This window comes from Scardinius erythrophthalmus, assembly GCF_964197995.2.
Source record: "Scardinius erythrophthalmus genome assembly, chromosome: 22".
Lineage (NCBI taxonomy): Eukaryota > Metazoa > Chordata > Actinopteri > Cypriniformes > Leuciscidae > Scardinius > Scardinius erythrophthalmus.
In genome coordinates, this window is record NC_138242.1 from 20304353 (window position 1) to 20318281 (window position 13929).

The 13929-nt window shown below is 37.9% G+C and overlaps 1 protein-coding gene across 1 annotated transcript in view; it reads left to right on the forward strand.

The window, feature by feature from the left end:
- slco5a1 (solute carrier organic anion transporter family member 5A1) overlaps positions 1–13929 on the forward strand; it is a gene marked incomplete at its 3' end in the record, with an annotated part of 46773 nt that continues 32844 nt past the window's right edge. The window contains exons 1-2 of the mRNA XM_081353148.1: positions 1–45; positions 494–1765. Of these exons, the coding sequence (XP_081209274.1) occupies positions 811–1765 (955 nt within the window). The 5' untranslated portion in view covers positions 1–45; positions 494–810. The remainder of the gene's footprint in view (positions 46–493; positions 1766–13929) is intronic.

Consider the following 13929-nt stretch of genomic DNA (forward strand, 5'->3'; position numbering starts at 1 on the left):
GTCGAGGACAACAACTCACTACCTCTGTCTGTCTCTATCGCTCGTGTAAGTACACTACTCTTCATTCAATTCACTCTTCATGCTGTTCATTAATGTTATGTCTCGATATTTTAATTAGAGCTTAGAGTCGGGCTGAAAGAGATGTGTTGTGAATGAATTCAATGAAAGGAGCAGTGTTTAGACTACTATATTTCTCTAAATTAAATTCATTTATGAAGTCGTAACTTCATAAACGTTAGGTCTGTAATTAGTTATATTAGATAAACAAATAATTCTGGCAGGTTGACATGGTTTTAAAATGTTCTTGTAATGTTTTATCAGTAGTCTATCGCACGTTTAACGTTACTGATATTCTTTGTCTTCCTCGACCACTAATCTACCAGACAGCAGCTCGACTTCACAAAACAAATGACAGGCTATGTAACGCTGTTTATGTTGCTTCTTTAACAGTTAGTAAGTAAATACTAATACTATTTTTCCCCCTTGTTTTCAGGATTCAATCTCTTCTGAATCATTCATCTACAAACAATAATTTCAGCACTATGACCAGAAATCAATTCTGCCTATTTATATTGACATGGCATGAATTGAACTTTTTGCTGCTACACTTATAGGTGAGGCAGCATTTGATATGACCACTTTCCGATTTCTTATGATAATGAGGAATAAGTAGAAAAACAGTTGGACAGATACAGAGGGATCATGCTTGGAAATGTAGTCTTCTTTGACCTCTTTATTGTGTTTCTGTGTAGTCTAACTTAATTTATAATTAAAATATAGTTCTATTTGCATTGACTCGAAGCAGCCAAAATGACTTCATCGTATAACGACGAGACCAGAAGTGATATATCAGAGTCTCTGGAAGTCTGTGAATTCGAGGGACAGTACGGAGATCCGGGTGGTTCTTACAAATCCAAAAGCTTGCCTGTTCTTAATGGCAGCCGTCCGACCGTCAATGAGGCGTTGGAACCGAGGCTGGTTAGCACGACACAGACTTTAGTAAACACCGACCAGTGCTTGGTGTTCAACGAGCTGCGGCAGAAAGGAGACTCAAGCGAACTGGATTCACCCACCAGGACTGATTTCTCCCCTTCCATGTCCAGTATGGTGGGTCTTAGTAGCTCTATGAAAACTGAGGCCAACCGAGCTGGTGGCAAAAAAATAGGCTTTTCATTGGCAAGATTCATCCGCTTTCCTGTCGGGAAGTACGTGAGGATGATTCTGTCAGACTCTAGGTGTTTTCTGTTCTGTATGTGTTACCTGACGTTCATCCAGTCGTTGATGGTCTCTGGCTACCTTAGTAGTGTCATCACCACTATAGAGAAGAGATACAGCCTTAGAAGCTCTGAATCAGGACTGCTGGTTAGCTGCTTTGACATTGGAAGTCTGCTGGTAGTGGTCTTCATCAGTTATTTCGGGGGTCGAGGCCAGAGGCCACGCTGGTTGGCGGTAGGTGGGGTGTTTATCGCTGTGGGAGCAGCTCTCTTCTCCCTTCCACATTTTATCTCTCCACCCTATCAAGTCCAAGAGGTCAACTCATCCTCGGGGAATGAGGGCCTGTGCCTGAACGGGAACGGGAGCAGAAGGGACGGTCTGGACGTGTCGTCCTGTCCACGAGACCAAGAGGGCAACGATCACTCCATGTATGTTGCCCTTTTTGTCTGTGCCCAGGTCCTGGTGGGCATGGGATCCACTCCCATCTACACGCTGGGACCAACGTACCTGGATGATAACGTGAAAAAGGAGAACGCATCCCTCTACCTTGGTAAGAAACTTCTTTGTAGTTTTGTGCCATGACCTACTTACTGTGTACACTACTTGTTGATCACAGGGTGACCTTTAATTTCTAATATCTTTTAACATTGCCATCAATCCTTTTTATATGTCTTATTATTATTTTTTATCTAAATTAAACAAAAATAAATAGCCTACATATTTTAGGAAGACACATCATGGCCATATCCACCTCTTGATGGAAATAAATGTTGTGAACTTGTGATTATTTCCTTCAAGAGGTGCATACATTTTTGGTCAAGATCTTAAATTGACAGTGCTTTTTTTTTTGTATTGACAAAGTTTACTCAAGCACATCCCAAATAATTTCAACGAATTTAAGGTCTGGACTCAGAGGTGCCAATTCGTGTGTAAAAATGATTCTACATGCTCCCTCCCAACCATTCTTTCATTTGAGCTTGATGAATCTTGACATTGTCATCCTGGAATATGACCATGATGTGTCTTCCTATATGGTTGTTTAAGAAATAAAAAAAAAATTACATACTCCATCAATTAGAGTTAGAAGAACTCTTGCCAAACATATAACATGCTAGAAACATGGTAATCACTGCAATAATGATCCAATCATTGACTCTTTGCATGTGTCTATTTAAATCCAAACAGTGACATTTTTGTTTTGGCCGGGCAGTATATAAATATACATACGCACACTTTTTTTAGTGAGTTGATTGCAAGTCAAGGGGGTGGTTTACATGATCACATGACCCTTGTTCTTTCCTCTGTTATATATACCATTATCCTTAATCTTTTCCAAATCCCATTCCTTCCACCCTGTGATTTGAGCATGCCGATGAATTTGTATGAAGCCCCTTTGGCGTTTAAGCTCCTTTGTGTTTAAGGAGACTTTTGTGGAAGAAATGCTTAAAAACAAATGTGACATCCATGTTAAGTAATATTTTTGTTTTGGTTTTATTCAGCATCATGCTATTATCAACGTCTTAAGTCATAACCATCGAAATATGAAATATGCAGAGATTGTGCACAGTGACAGGTTTTGACATAACAAAGCTGCTTTAGTTGTATGATTGATTGGGACGGACCAGTGATTTTGAATGTTATAGATAGACCCCTTTATCTACAGTTTGGTGAGTAAGTGGGGCAGTGACGGCCCTCTGTCTGTGGCACATCCCGTGTCTGACTGTGTTTTCCCAGCGTCTTTTAAAGAAGCACAGGGCTGATCTAGGAACAGGGTGGGGCCTTTGTGATGGGTGATAATGCTTCAGTGAACATGCACACAGTCTTTAGAATAAAGAGCATCCCATTATAAAGTACACATGCTGCAGCCTTAAAGTCAATGTATTGATCACCGCTTGCATCACCTGAAGCTATTCCAGTGAGCGTGATGTGAGCTAGAGAGACAAAACAACTGGCTTTTCTTTGTATTTGCACGCTAAATTCTGACAGCCTGGGGTTTTCATTCTCCCGTGAAGCTTTGCTTCATAGCTGAGAGAATTTTCTTTCACTATGTTGATGTCTTGGTCTTTCTGATCTTGTATAAAGCATTAAATGGGTTGATTAAGATGATAAAAAGGCAGTTTGTTTTTTTCATTGCTGATTTACTGTATGATTGCATTACCATGTGCTTTTCTTTCTTAGACTTTTGTTTGAGTCTCACTTCAGACACTGCAACTAACTGACAGCTAAAAATAATATATGAATCATAAAACGAAGTACCATTATTGTGTCAAAATTTTGCCTACTTTCTTTCTGGCATCTCACTCTTCCAATTAGTTCAAACCCCATCAGAATTTGTGAAAAGCACTTGGGGCAAGAAGACAAATTGAAATCTCCTGTACTTTGAGAGGAATTGGATTGGAATGTTTGCTTCGCCCTCAGCACTTGTTTGAGCTGCGCACACATTTGGATAGTGTCGCTTAGAGCCGTTATACTTCCCTCTTCACATGGTTCAGACAGGGTTTAACATTGCAAAACATGTTTATTCTCTTTTCTCTGCACACACTTTCATCTGCCGCCTTTTACCTATGGTGTCTGAGTTAGTTGCGCTCAACGGACAAGGAGTCCCAATGAAAACATTTACATACCCCAAAATCCCTCAGGCAAATTCATTTTAATGAGCTGAAGTTAACCAAATCCACCGCCTCCTTTTTCTGACACACTTTCACACACTAAAACCGACCCCTGTTCAGTTGGAAGTGACACTTAAATGAACAATGACTTGAGAATAACATTGCACACTAACCTCTTTACTGAAAGACGTTGTTCATCCAAACATTTTTTCATCATTTACATTTATGCCTTTAGCAGATGCTTTTATGCAAAGCAATATAAAATAGAACAACATAAGAAATTAGCCTAAGAGCCAACAATTTTCATAGTTTACATATTTAAACAAAATTACAGTTACAATAAATAGTATACTTAAACATATTTATCTACTCGTACACAAAAGATGAATTTTGAAGAATATCCTGAATACTCTTTTTAATATAATTAAAGTGAATTAAGACTGGGGCTGTCAATCTCCAATAATGAAAAAAAAAACATATCAGTTTATATCACTTGAGCATTTTATTCCAAGTCATTCAAAGTCATCTAGGCCAGAATATTCATCTAAAATATCAAATTTTGCGATCTACAGAAAAAGACGTATACAGATTTGGAATGACATGAAGGTAAGTAAATAATGACAGAATTTCAATTTATGGCTGAACTAGGCTTTTAATGGTCTTGTTCTTCATTTGAACAATGGATAGAACTTTGACCCTCAATTGGCAGCATGCAATTTCCTCTTAGGTGACAATTCATTAATGAAGTGGGGGTCCAGGTGTTTCTTTGTCTGATTTACAGCTTATCGTTGCTTGTAGACTGCATTCAGCCGAGGGGGTCAGTTTTGATTGGATTGGTTCTGTGTGTTTAAGTGTGTGTTGCCAAATGCAGAATGAAGTAATATTACTTCAGTAGGCAGCTCTGACACTATAATGACTAAGGGCCTGCATTATTTCTGTTTTGGCTGTTGTGTTTTTTTTTTGTCAGAGATAGTTAATGCGCTGACGGCTCCCTGGTGGGTGAGCAGTTTTATTTGCGGTAGTAATTGATGAATACTGCGAGATGGATGAAGGCTCTGTTATATTGGTGTGCACAATATCAGGACGCCCTGTGTAATAACACCTACTCTGTCAGCCCGCTTCTGTTAAATTTAGAAGGGGGTAACAGCTGCTGCATGTTGTGTGTGCGTATGTGAGAAAGAGAGAGACTCTGACTTTGTTGGGTGTTTCTTCAACAACTGGCACTTTTGGTCCTGTGGGTTTAAAAAAAAAAATGTCTTAAAGCATAATTTTCATACTCACTTTTTTCCTTTTAATTTTTTAAGAAAAGTAATACAAATTCCCACCACACCATCACTATTTAATATAATATTTCAAAGATTGTGATTTTAATCATTTTATACATTTTTGTCTTGTATGTCTTTGTTGTGGTTGAAAGGATGCTAAAACTCGGGACATTTTTTTCAATTTTATGATGAATTATCATATTACAAAGATTACATTATTGGACAAGGGTAAAACAATATAGAATCAAGACATAAAAAGCCTTTGTAAAGTAAAAAAATATTGTTTTTAAATTATGCAAAAAAGTTTCTAAGCCTGGGGTGTGATCTTCTAGTTGAAGTCTTTTAGTTCTAATAAAAATCCTGCTGCTTTGTTAAAGGAGAACTCCGGTCAATTTTAACATTGAGCTAATTTTTTGGTAAATTTGGAGTGCTGTCAATACAGAGAACAACGACAAAAATCAGTGTTGTCTACACCGTGTTATCCTCTTTTTAAAATTTGCGCCCTGTTGACTTCAATGGGGCAAGTTTTAAACCTGCTTTTACCCTCTTAACATCCTTGATGTGTCATTACAAGTGCACAGCCAATGTGAGTGATTCCTTTAGAGTTAACACGGGTGAATCTGACTGCAGTAGATGTGAAAGATATGAATAAAAATAAAGTTAATTCGGCCAGGCGCTCATACCTGTATTTACATCCTGTTTTCGGTTGAAGTCCAAAGTAGTCGATTGTCGAGTTCACACGCGTGATCATAGGTACTAAACATATGCGCGTGAACTCGACAATCGACTACTTTGGACTTCAACCGAAAACAGGATGTAAATACAGGTATGTGCGCTGGCCGAATTAACTTTATTTTTATTCATATCTTTCACATCTACTGCAGTCAGATTCACCCGTGTTAACTCTAAAGGAATCGCTCACATTGGCTGTGCACGGTGTAACACGGTGTAGGCAACACCGATTTTTGTCGTTGTTCTCTGTATTGACAGCACTCCAAATTTACAAAAAAATGAGCTCAATGTTAAAATTGACCGGAGTTCTCCTTTAAAACGCCCAAAGTTGAAGAAACAACCTACTTTTTCATACTAATGCATTGCAGTTTCCTCTCTTATTGTGCTGAACAGTTCTTAAGACACACACACAGAGCCACATCCATTCGTCCTCTCTTGCTCCTGAGTTTAATATTTTCCTCCACACGCTCCATCCATTATGTGCGATCATGTTCCCAGGGCTGTGCTTGTGCTCTTGTGTGGCCTTACAGAACATCGGCACACATATCACGGAACAGCCACTTCCCAACTCATCCACAGTTACACATTAAGGGTTACTCAGCAAGTAGCAAGCTTTTTACTCACCTTTACTGTCCCATACTCTCCTCCTCCTTCTCCTTTAAACACATCATCGTCCTTGTAAATGCTTCACGTCACCGGACATGAGCTGTATTATTAGAAAGTCTTCTATTTCAATACAAACTCTAATTGATTTTCTGCAGAAATGGATTCTAATTCTGGGTGTCCGAGTGAGCGAATTGCAGTGTTTGGTATCGTTAAAGGTCACATGAAAACGTGGTATTCAATTTCCGTATGATCTGAAACGGTTGGCTTGCTTTGGGACGCATTTTATAGTAGTGGCGCTCAAAATCCACGTAGTCTATATCTGGACTGAGTGAATAATGTATGAACGTGTGTTAGTTTCGAATGACTTGAATGACACAATGATTGTATACTGGCATTTTATATGGCTTGAACATTATAAATGGGGCCATTACACCTATGTGCATGTGAGCTGCCAGATTGGCTCTGACAGATGTCACAGAGTTTCAAATGGGATCAGAGCACTTGTTATGACATTAATCGTAATTAGTGCCTGTCCGCAGGGGTTGCGAACAATGCATGTCAATTTGAACTACTCAGATTAAACAATCTTATTCTGCAAATTAACCCTAATTGCAGATCCGGGTTTTTCACTAAATGACAGCAGGTTGAGCTAAATTATTACAGATCACTTTATTCATTGCTTTATCCCTTGGAGAGTTACAGCCTTCTGCCTTTGAAATTAAATTGCTGTTAAAACTACAAGAGAATAGGGCAAGGAGTTAAATTTCATCTTGTTGAGTCCTTTAATCTTTGTCTTTGTAGTGTGCCGGTAGTCTTTTGTTGATGTTTACCTCAAAGCATTTTGAGATTACTGCATTCCAGGTATTTATCTTAAGCTTATTTTAAGATGAGCCAAGCAGTTACTGTACTTAACACTTAAATAAGTGCTCTTGTGTGACTCTTGATGTTCGAATGCTTCTTCTGACAGTATATTTCATTGATATACAGGTCTATGTATATCAGAGTGAATGGAAGACCGAAGGATTGAGTCGATTATTCCACACTTACTTAAGGGGAATTCACTCCTCTCACAAAGAATAAAGAACCTCTTTTAAAAGGATGTTTTCCAACGTCATTTGCTTTCTAACTGTTGAATTTTTAAAGGAAAAGTTCACTCAAAAATTCTGTTATCATTTACTCACCAGTTCCAATCCTCTATAACATTAGTTCTTCTGTGGGACAATACAAATTTCTAATATTCATTTCTAATTTTGTTTAACATTTCTATTTTTTATTTCAGCTTTATTTCTTTTAAAAATGTCCCTGCAGTCAATAATTGTATCCATCAAAACTCATCTTTGATCATCAAAATGACATTAGATTTTTTACCCTGTGATTTGAATGTATACACTCAGAAAAAAAGGTACAAAAGCTGTCACTGGGGCAGTACTTTTTCAAAAGGTACACTTTTGTACCTTTTTCTCACTAGTGACTTGAATTTCTGTCCGTTTCTCACATAAAGCTGTTGTTGGAAAGTAGCGCACAAGTGAAATCTTCAGTCCCCATTCAATGCAACCGCATGGAAAAGAACGACCAGCGCAGTCTTTGACCCAGGTGTTCCACCTGAAGAAAGTAAGGTTAATTTTTTTGGGTGAACTATTCCTTTAAGAAGTGCAGTCGCCTCTAGCTTTGTGTGTACTGTGGACACTTAAATCTCTCCATTACATCATTGGTCTGAAAGACACCTATTGTCTCTGCTGACCTCCGTTCTCAAAATACATCTTGTTGCTGCTTGTTGAAATGGCACGATATGCGGTTGGAATCATATTAAACCTGAACAAGAGGAAAAAAAGGTTATGCAAACCCTCATACCCTGTCCATCTTTTCACCGAACCCTGTTGTTTTGCTATAAATACATGGTAGGGTGATGATTTTCAGCTTCTCGGTGCATTTGCCATGGCTTATATCCTTTAATCACTCTTTGGCCTGTCTGGGGTTTTGGATGTGACTTTGTCTTATCTAATGACCTTCCCTCAGGATACAAGGCTCTCTGAAACACAGAATGTTCGCCACGTCTCAGTCCCAGCTCAGAGGCTGCAGGAAAAAAATATTTTCTGAGGTTCTTTGCTAGTTATGTATCCATGAAGTATGCCTGTACAGGGATTTAAAGGTTGAAATTCTGATTTGTTATTTAGAAAACAAAGTCAGGAATTTTGCATGAAATGTCATTTGTCTATGCCATGTGTGCGGAGTGATATAAAAGTAACAGCACTTTTGGCTCGCTGGTTGACTTTAGTTGTGCAGTCATTGCTATGTAAGACTTAATTAGCCCAAATTCTCAATTCTTATGCTAATCTCGTTTTGAAAACCTTGCCCCAGTTCAGAGCAGCATCTGAATGTTAATGTAACATCTGCTACTGAAGACTGCTGGAGTATTGATTTATTATATGGCTTGCTTAGTTACTCTTTGCATGGATGGATCTGCATGGATGTTTTTGGCTATATGACTCTGAGGAATTCTACTGGGTTATGTTCCTCAGAATCCTCACATTGCTGGTTTTAGGGTTTTGGGGACTTTGGAGATTTGTTTTGTAACATGCACCCACATGCTGCCAGTGCAGATGGCCATCCAGGGATTAAACTTTCAGTGAACCCCTGAATTACCTTGTCTTTCATAATTGGGGATGTATGTCACATAATAATTAATAATAATAAACTTTCAGGGCAATTATGTTACTGTAAATCAGATGTAGTCTTACAAGCTGAAGAACATTTGCAAAACTTGATATTCAGATTTCCCTTCATCTCGATTAGTAGTCATTGAATGTTTTAGGGATAAACTACTGTTTAAAAGTTTGTGATCAGTAAGATTATTATTATTATTTTTATAGAAAGTGGTACTTTTATTTAGCAATGACTCATTAAATTAATCAAAAGCGACAGTAAAGACATAATGTTATAAGATTTCCAGTTGGAATAAATGCTGTTCTTTTAAATTTTCTATTCATCAAAGAGTCCTGAAAAACAAAAATGCATCACAGTTTTGACAAAAATATTAAGTACAACTGTTTTCAACATTGATAATAATTGTTTCTTGAGCAGCAAATCATCATATTAGAATGAGTTCTGAAGGATCATGTCATGTGACACTGAAGACTGGAAAAATTATGCTGAAAATTCAGCTTTGCTACACAGGGATAAATTACATTTTAAAATGTATTAAAATAGAAGTTATTTTTAAATTGTTAATATTTAAATAAGTTAATATTTTAAATTGTAATAGTATTTCACAAAATTACTGTTTTACTATAGTTTTGATCAAATAAATGCAGCCTTCTTTCAAAAAGCATATACAATCTTACCAACCCCAAACTTATTAATATTTAAATGATTAATATGATTGATATTTCAGAGACTGAAGAATAAACCATAATATTGTTGTGCCTGAAGAATTTACTTTCTTTAAAGGGGGGGTGAAATGCTATTTCGTGCATACTGATTTTTTTACACTGTTAAAGAGTTGGATTCCCATGCTAAACATGGACAAAGTTTCAAAAATTATGTTGTACGTTTGATGGAGTATTTCTGTGCCAAAAATACTCCTTCCGGTTTGTCACAAGTTTCGGAAAGTTTTTTTCGAGTATGGGCATGTGTGACGTCAGATGGGGCGGAATTTCCTTATACGGGTCCTAAGGGCACTCTCCCGGAAGGGCGCACGCGCACCCGTAGACCAGAGCGACGACGAGCGAGAGAGCGAAAGCAGTACGCCCATCAAAGCTCTGTGCTCGCTGCTAGTGCATTTCGACGATGATTGTTTTATAAACAAGGCCCAGTTCGACGCCGGATTTGCAGATCGTCTAATGCTTAAGGATGGAGCAGTCCCAACGATAAAGGTTAATGGTCGTGCGTTGGAACCGTGAGTAAAACTGCTTCAAATGTCTGTGTTGTTAGCTATCGGCGCGTAAGCACAGCCCACACGTCACGCCTCCAGCTGCTCGTTTTTTTTTTCGGAAAGACTCGGAACAGCCTAGCTTTCTTTTATAAATATAATAAAACTAAAGACTTTTTGGAGATATGAAGGATGCAATACTACTCTATAGGTACTCAAGATTAACATGAGATTGACTGAAACTGAGTGTTTCACCCCCCCTTTAAATGACAAGGATGGACATTTACAGTTCTTGCAAACCTCTTTTTGAAGGCCGCAATGCCATGATCTGACAGTCAAACTTTTATGTAAAATCTACATCTGACTATGGAAAGCCAGAAAGGTGTTTGTCATACATCCAGAAATATAAATGCAGCTTAGGTTTTTTTTTAACTCCACTACTACTGAATTTATTTAATGATTATGAAAAATGGTTTCTAACCGATGTAACATTTCAACTTGTATTTCAAAATGTACCTATATTGAAGGATGAAGGATGGTCCCAGATACATCCACAGATGTCTGGTCTAAGCCCTGAACATCCACTGTCCCCGACTACACCAACCTGTCACTGATGCTGCAGGTGTATGTGAGTTCATTATCTGACACCAATGCCCAGACGCACACAAAAGAGTGGGTACCCGTCTCACTGTCCCTTCCCCCATTGGGCCCTCATTGTCTCTGACCACTATGCAGATAAATACAGTGTGGACAAGCCAGTCGGTCCAGATGGCTCTTTTAGAAAGAATGTGCCGAGGGATCATCTGTCAGTTACCCAGAATACTGGGTCATGGCAAAGGCATTTCTAAAGCTCATGCAATCAGTTCAAAGCCAGTTTCTAATCCAGCGTGAGGAGGAAAACATAGGCATGCACTCTGATGGCCTGTGCATGTCTTCATTATAGACTTCCTCTGTGATTGTGAACCCATCCACCTATTTGACTATTATAGAGATGACATAATATATGGCACATATAAAATAGTGGCATCAAAAGTTACCAAACATATCAACATTTAGTTAACCTGATTATATTGCCTCTTGGCCAAATTGTAAAGCATCATTGCATGTATCTTTCAAAATTGTATTTATTTATTTAAGTATTGTTTTTTTAACTTTACATTTTATTTAATGCTATAATATGATCTTATGCTGTTTATTTTTATCTTGTGTTTTATGCTAAAACTTTCTTATGCTGTTTATTATTTTTTTCATTTTATTTTATCCTATAATCTTATTTTAGGCTGTTTGTTTTTCATTTTATTTTATTTTATTCTGTATTATCTACATCTGATTATTTTGTATTGTATGTTATAGTTTTATGCTGTACAGTAGGTCAGCTATTTCAAACTGTTTCTTGTTCTGTCTTTACTTTCCCAATTAAAGTTTTCTGTAGTTTAGTACCACGTCGTCTTTTTTCACGTCGTTCACGTGAGTGAACACAAGAAAAAGGAAAGGAAATGCAGAAAGCGAAGATAGAGCTCCCAGAGTGGATGGGATTACAGTTTTAGGAAACCAGAGTAAGCATCTGACCTCACGGTGAATGACCTGACGCAGTGGTTGGCAAGGGGAAAGGTACAAAGGGATTACCAACTATTTCTTTTGGGCAGTTCCACGTAATAACATTCCTGCGCTAAAGCCCTTTAATGAGTGCAGCGCGCCTTTGATCAGCAAGTCACATGGAGGTAGTGATCGCCAGAGTGTGTTGAGCCATTTTGGGCTAGGACGGTCTTTAGCATCAGCCATCCCCTTTCTCAGGTGCTGTCAGAGGATGTGATGAAACATCAGCTCTGTTGATGCGATACATTTATCTCTTCTGAAATGTAACTGTTTTTAGGTGTGCACTCACAGAATTCCACTAAAAAGAGTCACAGATTTCCACAGAATTTAAAGCCCTATTCAGATGGGACAAGTTTTCTAAATGATGTACAAGTCATAATTCTTATCTCCCGACATCTGTGATTTCATACCGATTAGGGCGGGACTAACATCTCTGTGTTAATACAGAGGTGGGAGTGTGTGTTTACTAATCGTGGCCGTTACAGAAGGTCATCTGCTGTGCTTGTGTACATCACGTATGACATGTTTTTTTTTTAACGAATTACTTATTAATATAACTTTTTATTTATTATTAAAAACTTATTTAAATAAACTTAACATGAGTTGGCTGTTTATAACAGAGACGGAGACATCTAGACAAGTATCTTACGCAGTTTCCACAATTTGGCTCTATTTATTAATTTTATAATTGAATTATTTTGTCCGACACCATCCATATTGAAATGAAATAAAATCATCCGAAAGATAGGTGTTAAAACGGTAGCTCAGGTTGGTCAAAAAACACATGGAGAGAAGCGTTAGCATAATACAATATCGCAATTGTATAATACAGTATCGCACAGACATTTGCTTTCGGACGGGATTAGATTTCTCAGAAGTTTGCCAAAAAAATTAAAGTAAAAGGTTGTGTGAGGGAAAAACACACATGGCAGATCCAGGCAGGATTAAAAGCACAAAGTACACCTGTGAAACACAAATTTCTCTAACATCCTCCATAAAAACTAGTTTAGTCTAAATAGTGCTTAACTTCTGCATTCCCACCCCCTGTGTTTTTTTGCCTAAATATGTCTAAAAAAAAATGTCAGTGAAAAAAAACTTTTCCGTTTTTTTACAGACATCACTGTCATAAAAACTTGCCCTATATTTATAGTCCTACTACACAATCCGATTTCAGATTCTGAAAGTTTTGTTTATGAACCCTAAATATTGCAATGAGATTTACATTAGTTAGCATGTGCATTACATGTCTTCCAAACACTTCAGCGCATGTGTATAGTGCCCAGTCACCACGTTCAGAAATGGAGAAAGCCAATTATAGCAGCAATGCTATAATTGCTGTTTTTGCCTTGATGACATATCTAAAAAGTCTCATCCACTGACAGTTCAATCGCATTGATTGAGGTGCTTTACATGACCGTTTTTCAGTCCAGTTAAGCCACCAATACGATTATCAATGGATTATTTGACTGCACAGAAACGTAGCTATAGTTAAAGGAATAGTTCACCCCGAAATGAACATTTTTCAATGGAAAAAAAGCTTGGCACTGTCATTGATTTCAAAAAGTCATTGGTTCTCGCTGAATACAACATTGCCAGTTTTACTACGGATTGTTTTAATTGATAAGTCAGTTTGTATTTTGTTTAATTAGCAGGTAACGTGTCCATTCAAAAGAGTTTTTCTCTTGCTTTGATGTCCTGTCTTAACTCACTGGAAACTGGTTCCAAGTGCATTTCTTGGCAGCCAATAAAACCAAAGCAGCAAATAACATTAAGGTGGCAATTAGTCTGTGGAACAGGAGGTCAGGTCCACAAGGAGCATATCAGCAGTTTTAGCGCCACCTCAGAATGTAGGAGGGTGATGGGAGTCCCCTGAAAGATTACCTGTGATATCTCCAGCTGGAGGAGAGTGCATGGGGAATCTTGAGTAGATCACTGCGCCGCTCCCACACACCACTTTATATTGGGAAATTGTTGTCTTAAGCTGAAGGCTTTGCTCTTTCGTCTTTCAGTAAAAATAGCATCATTGTTGGGATTGTAT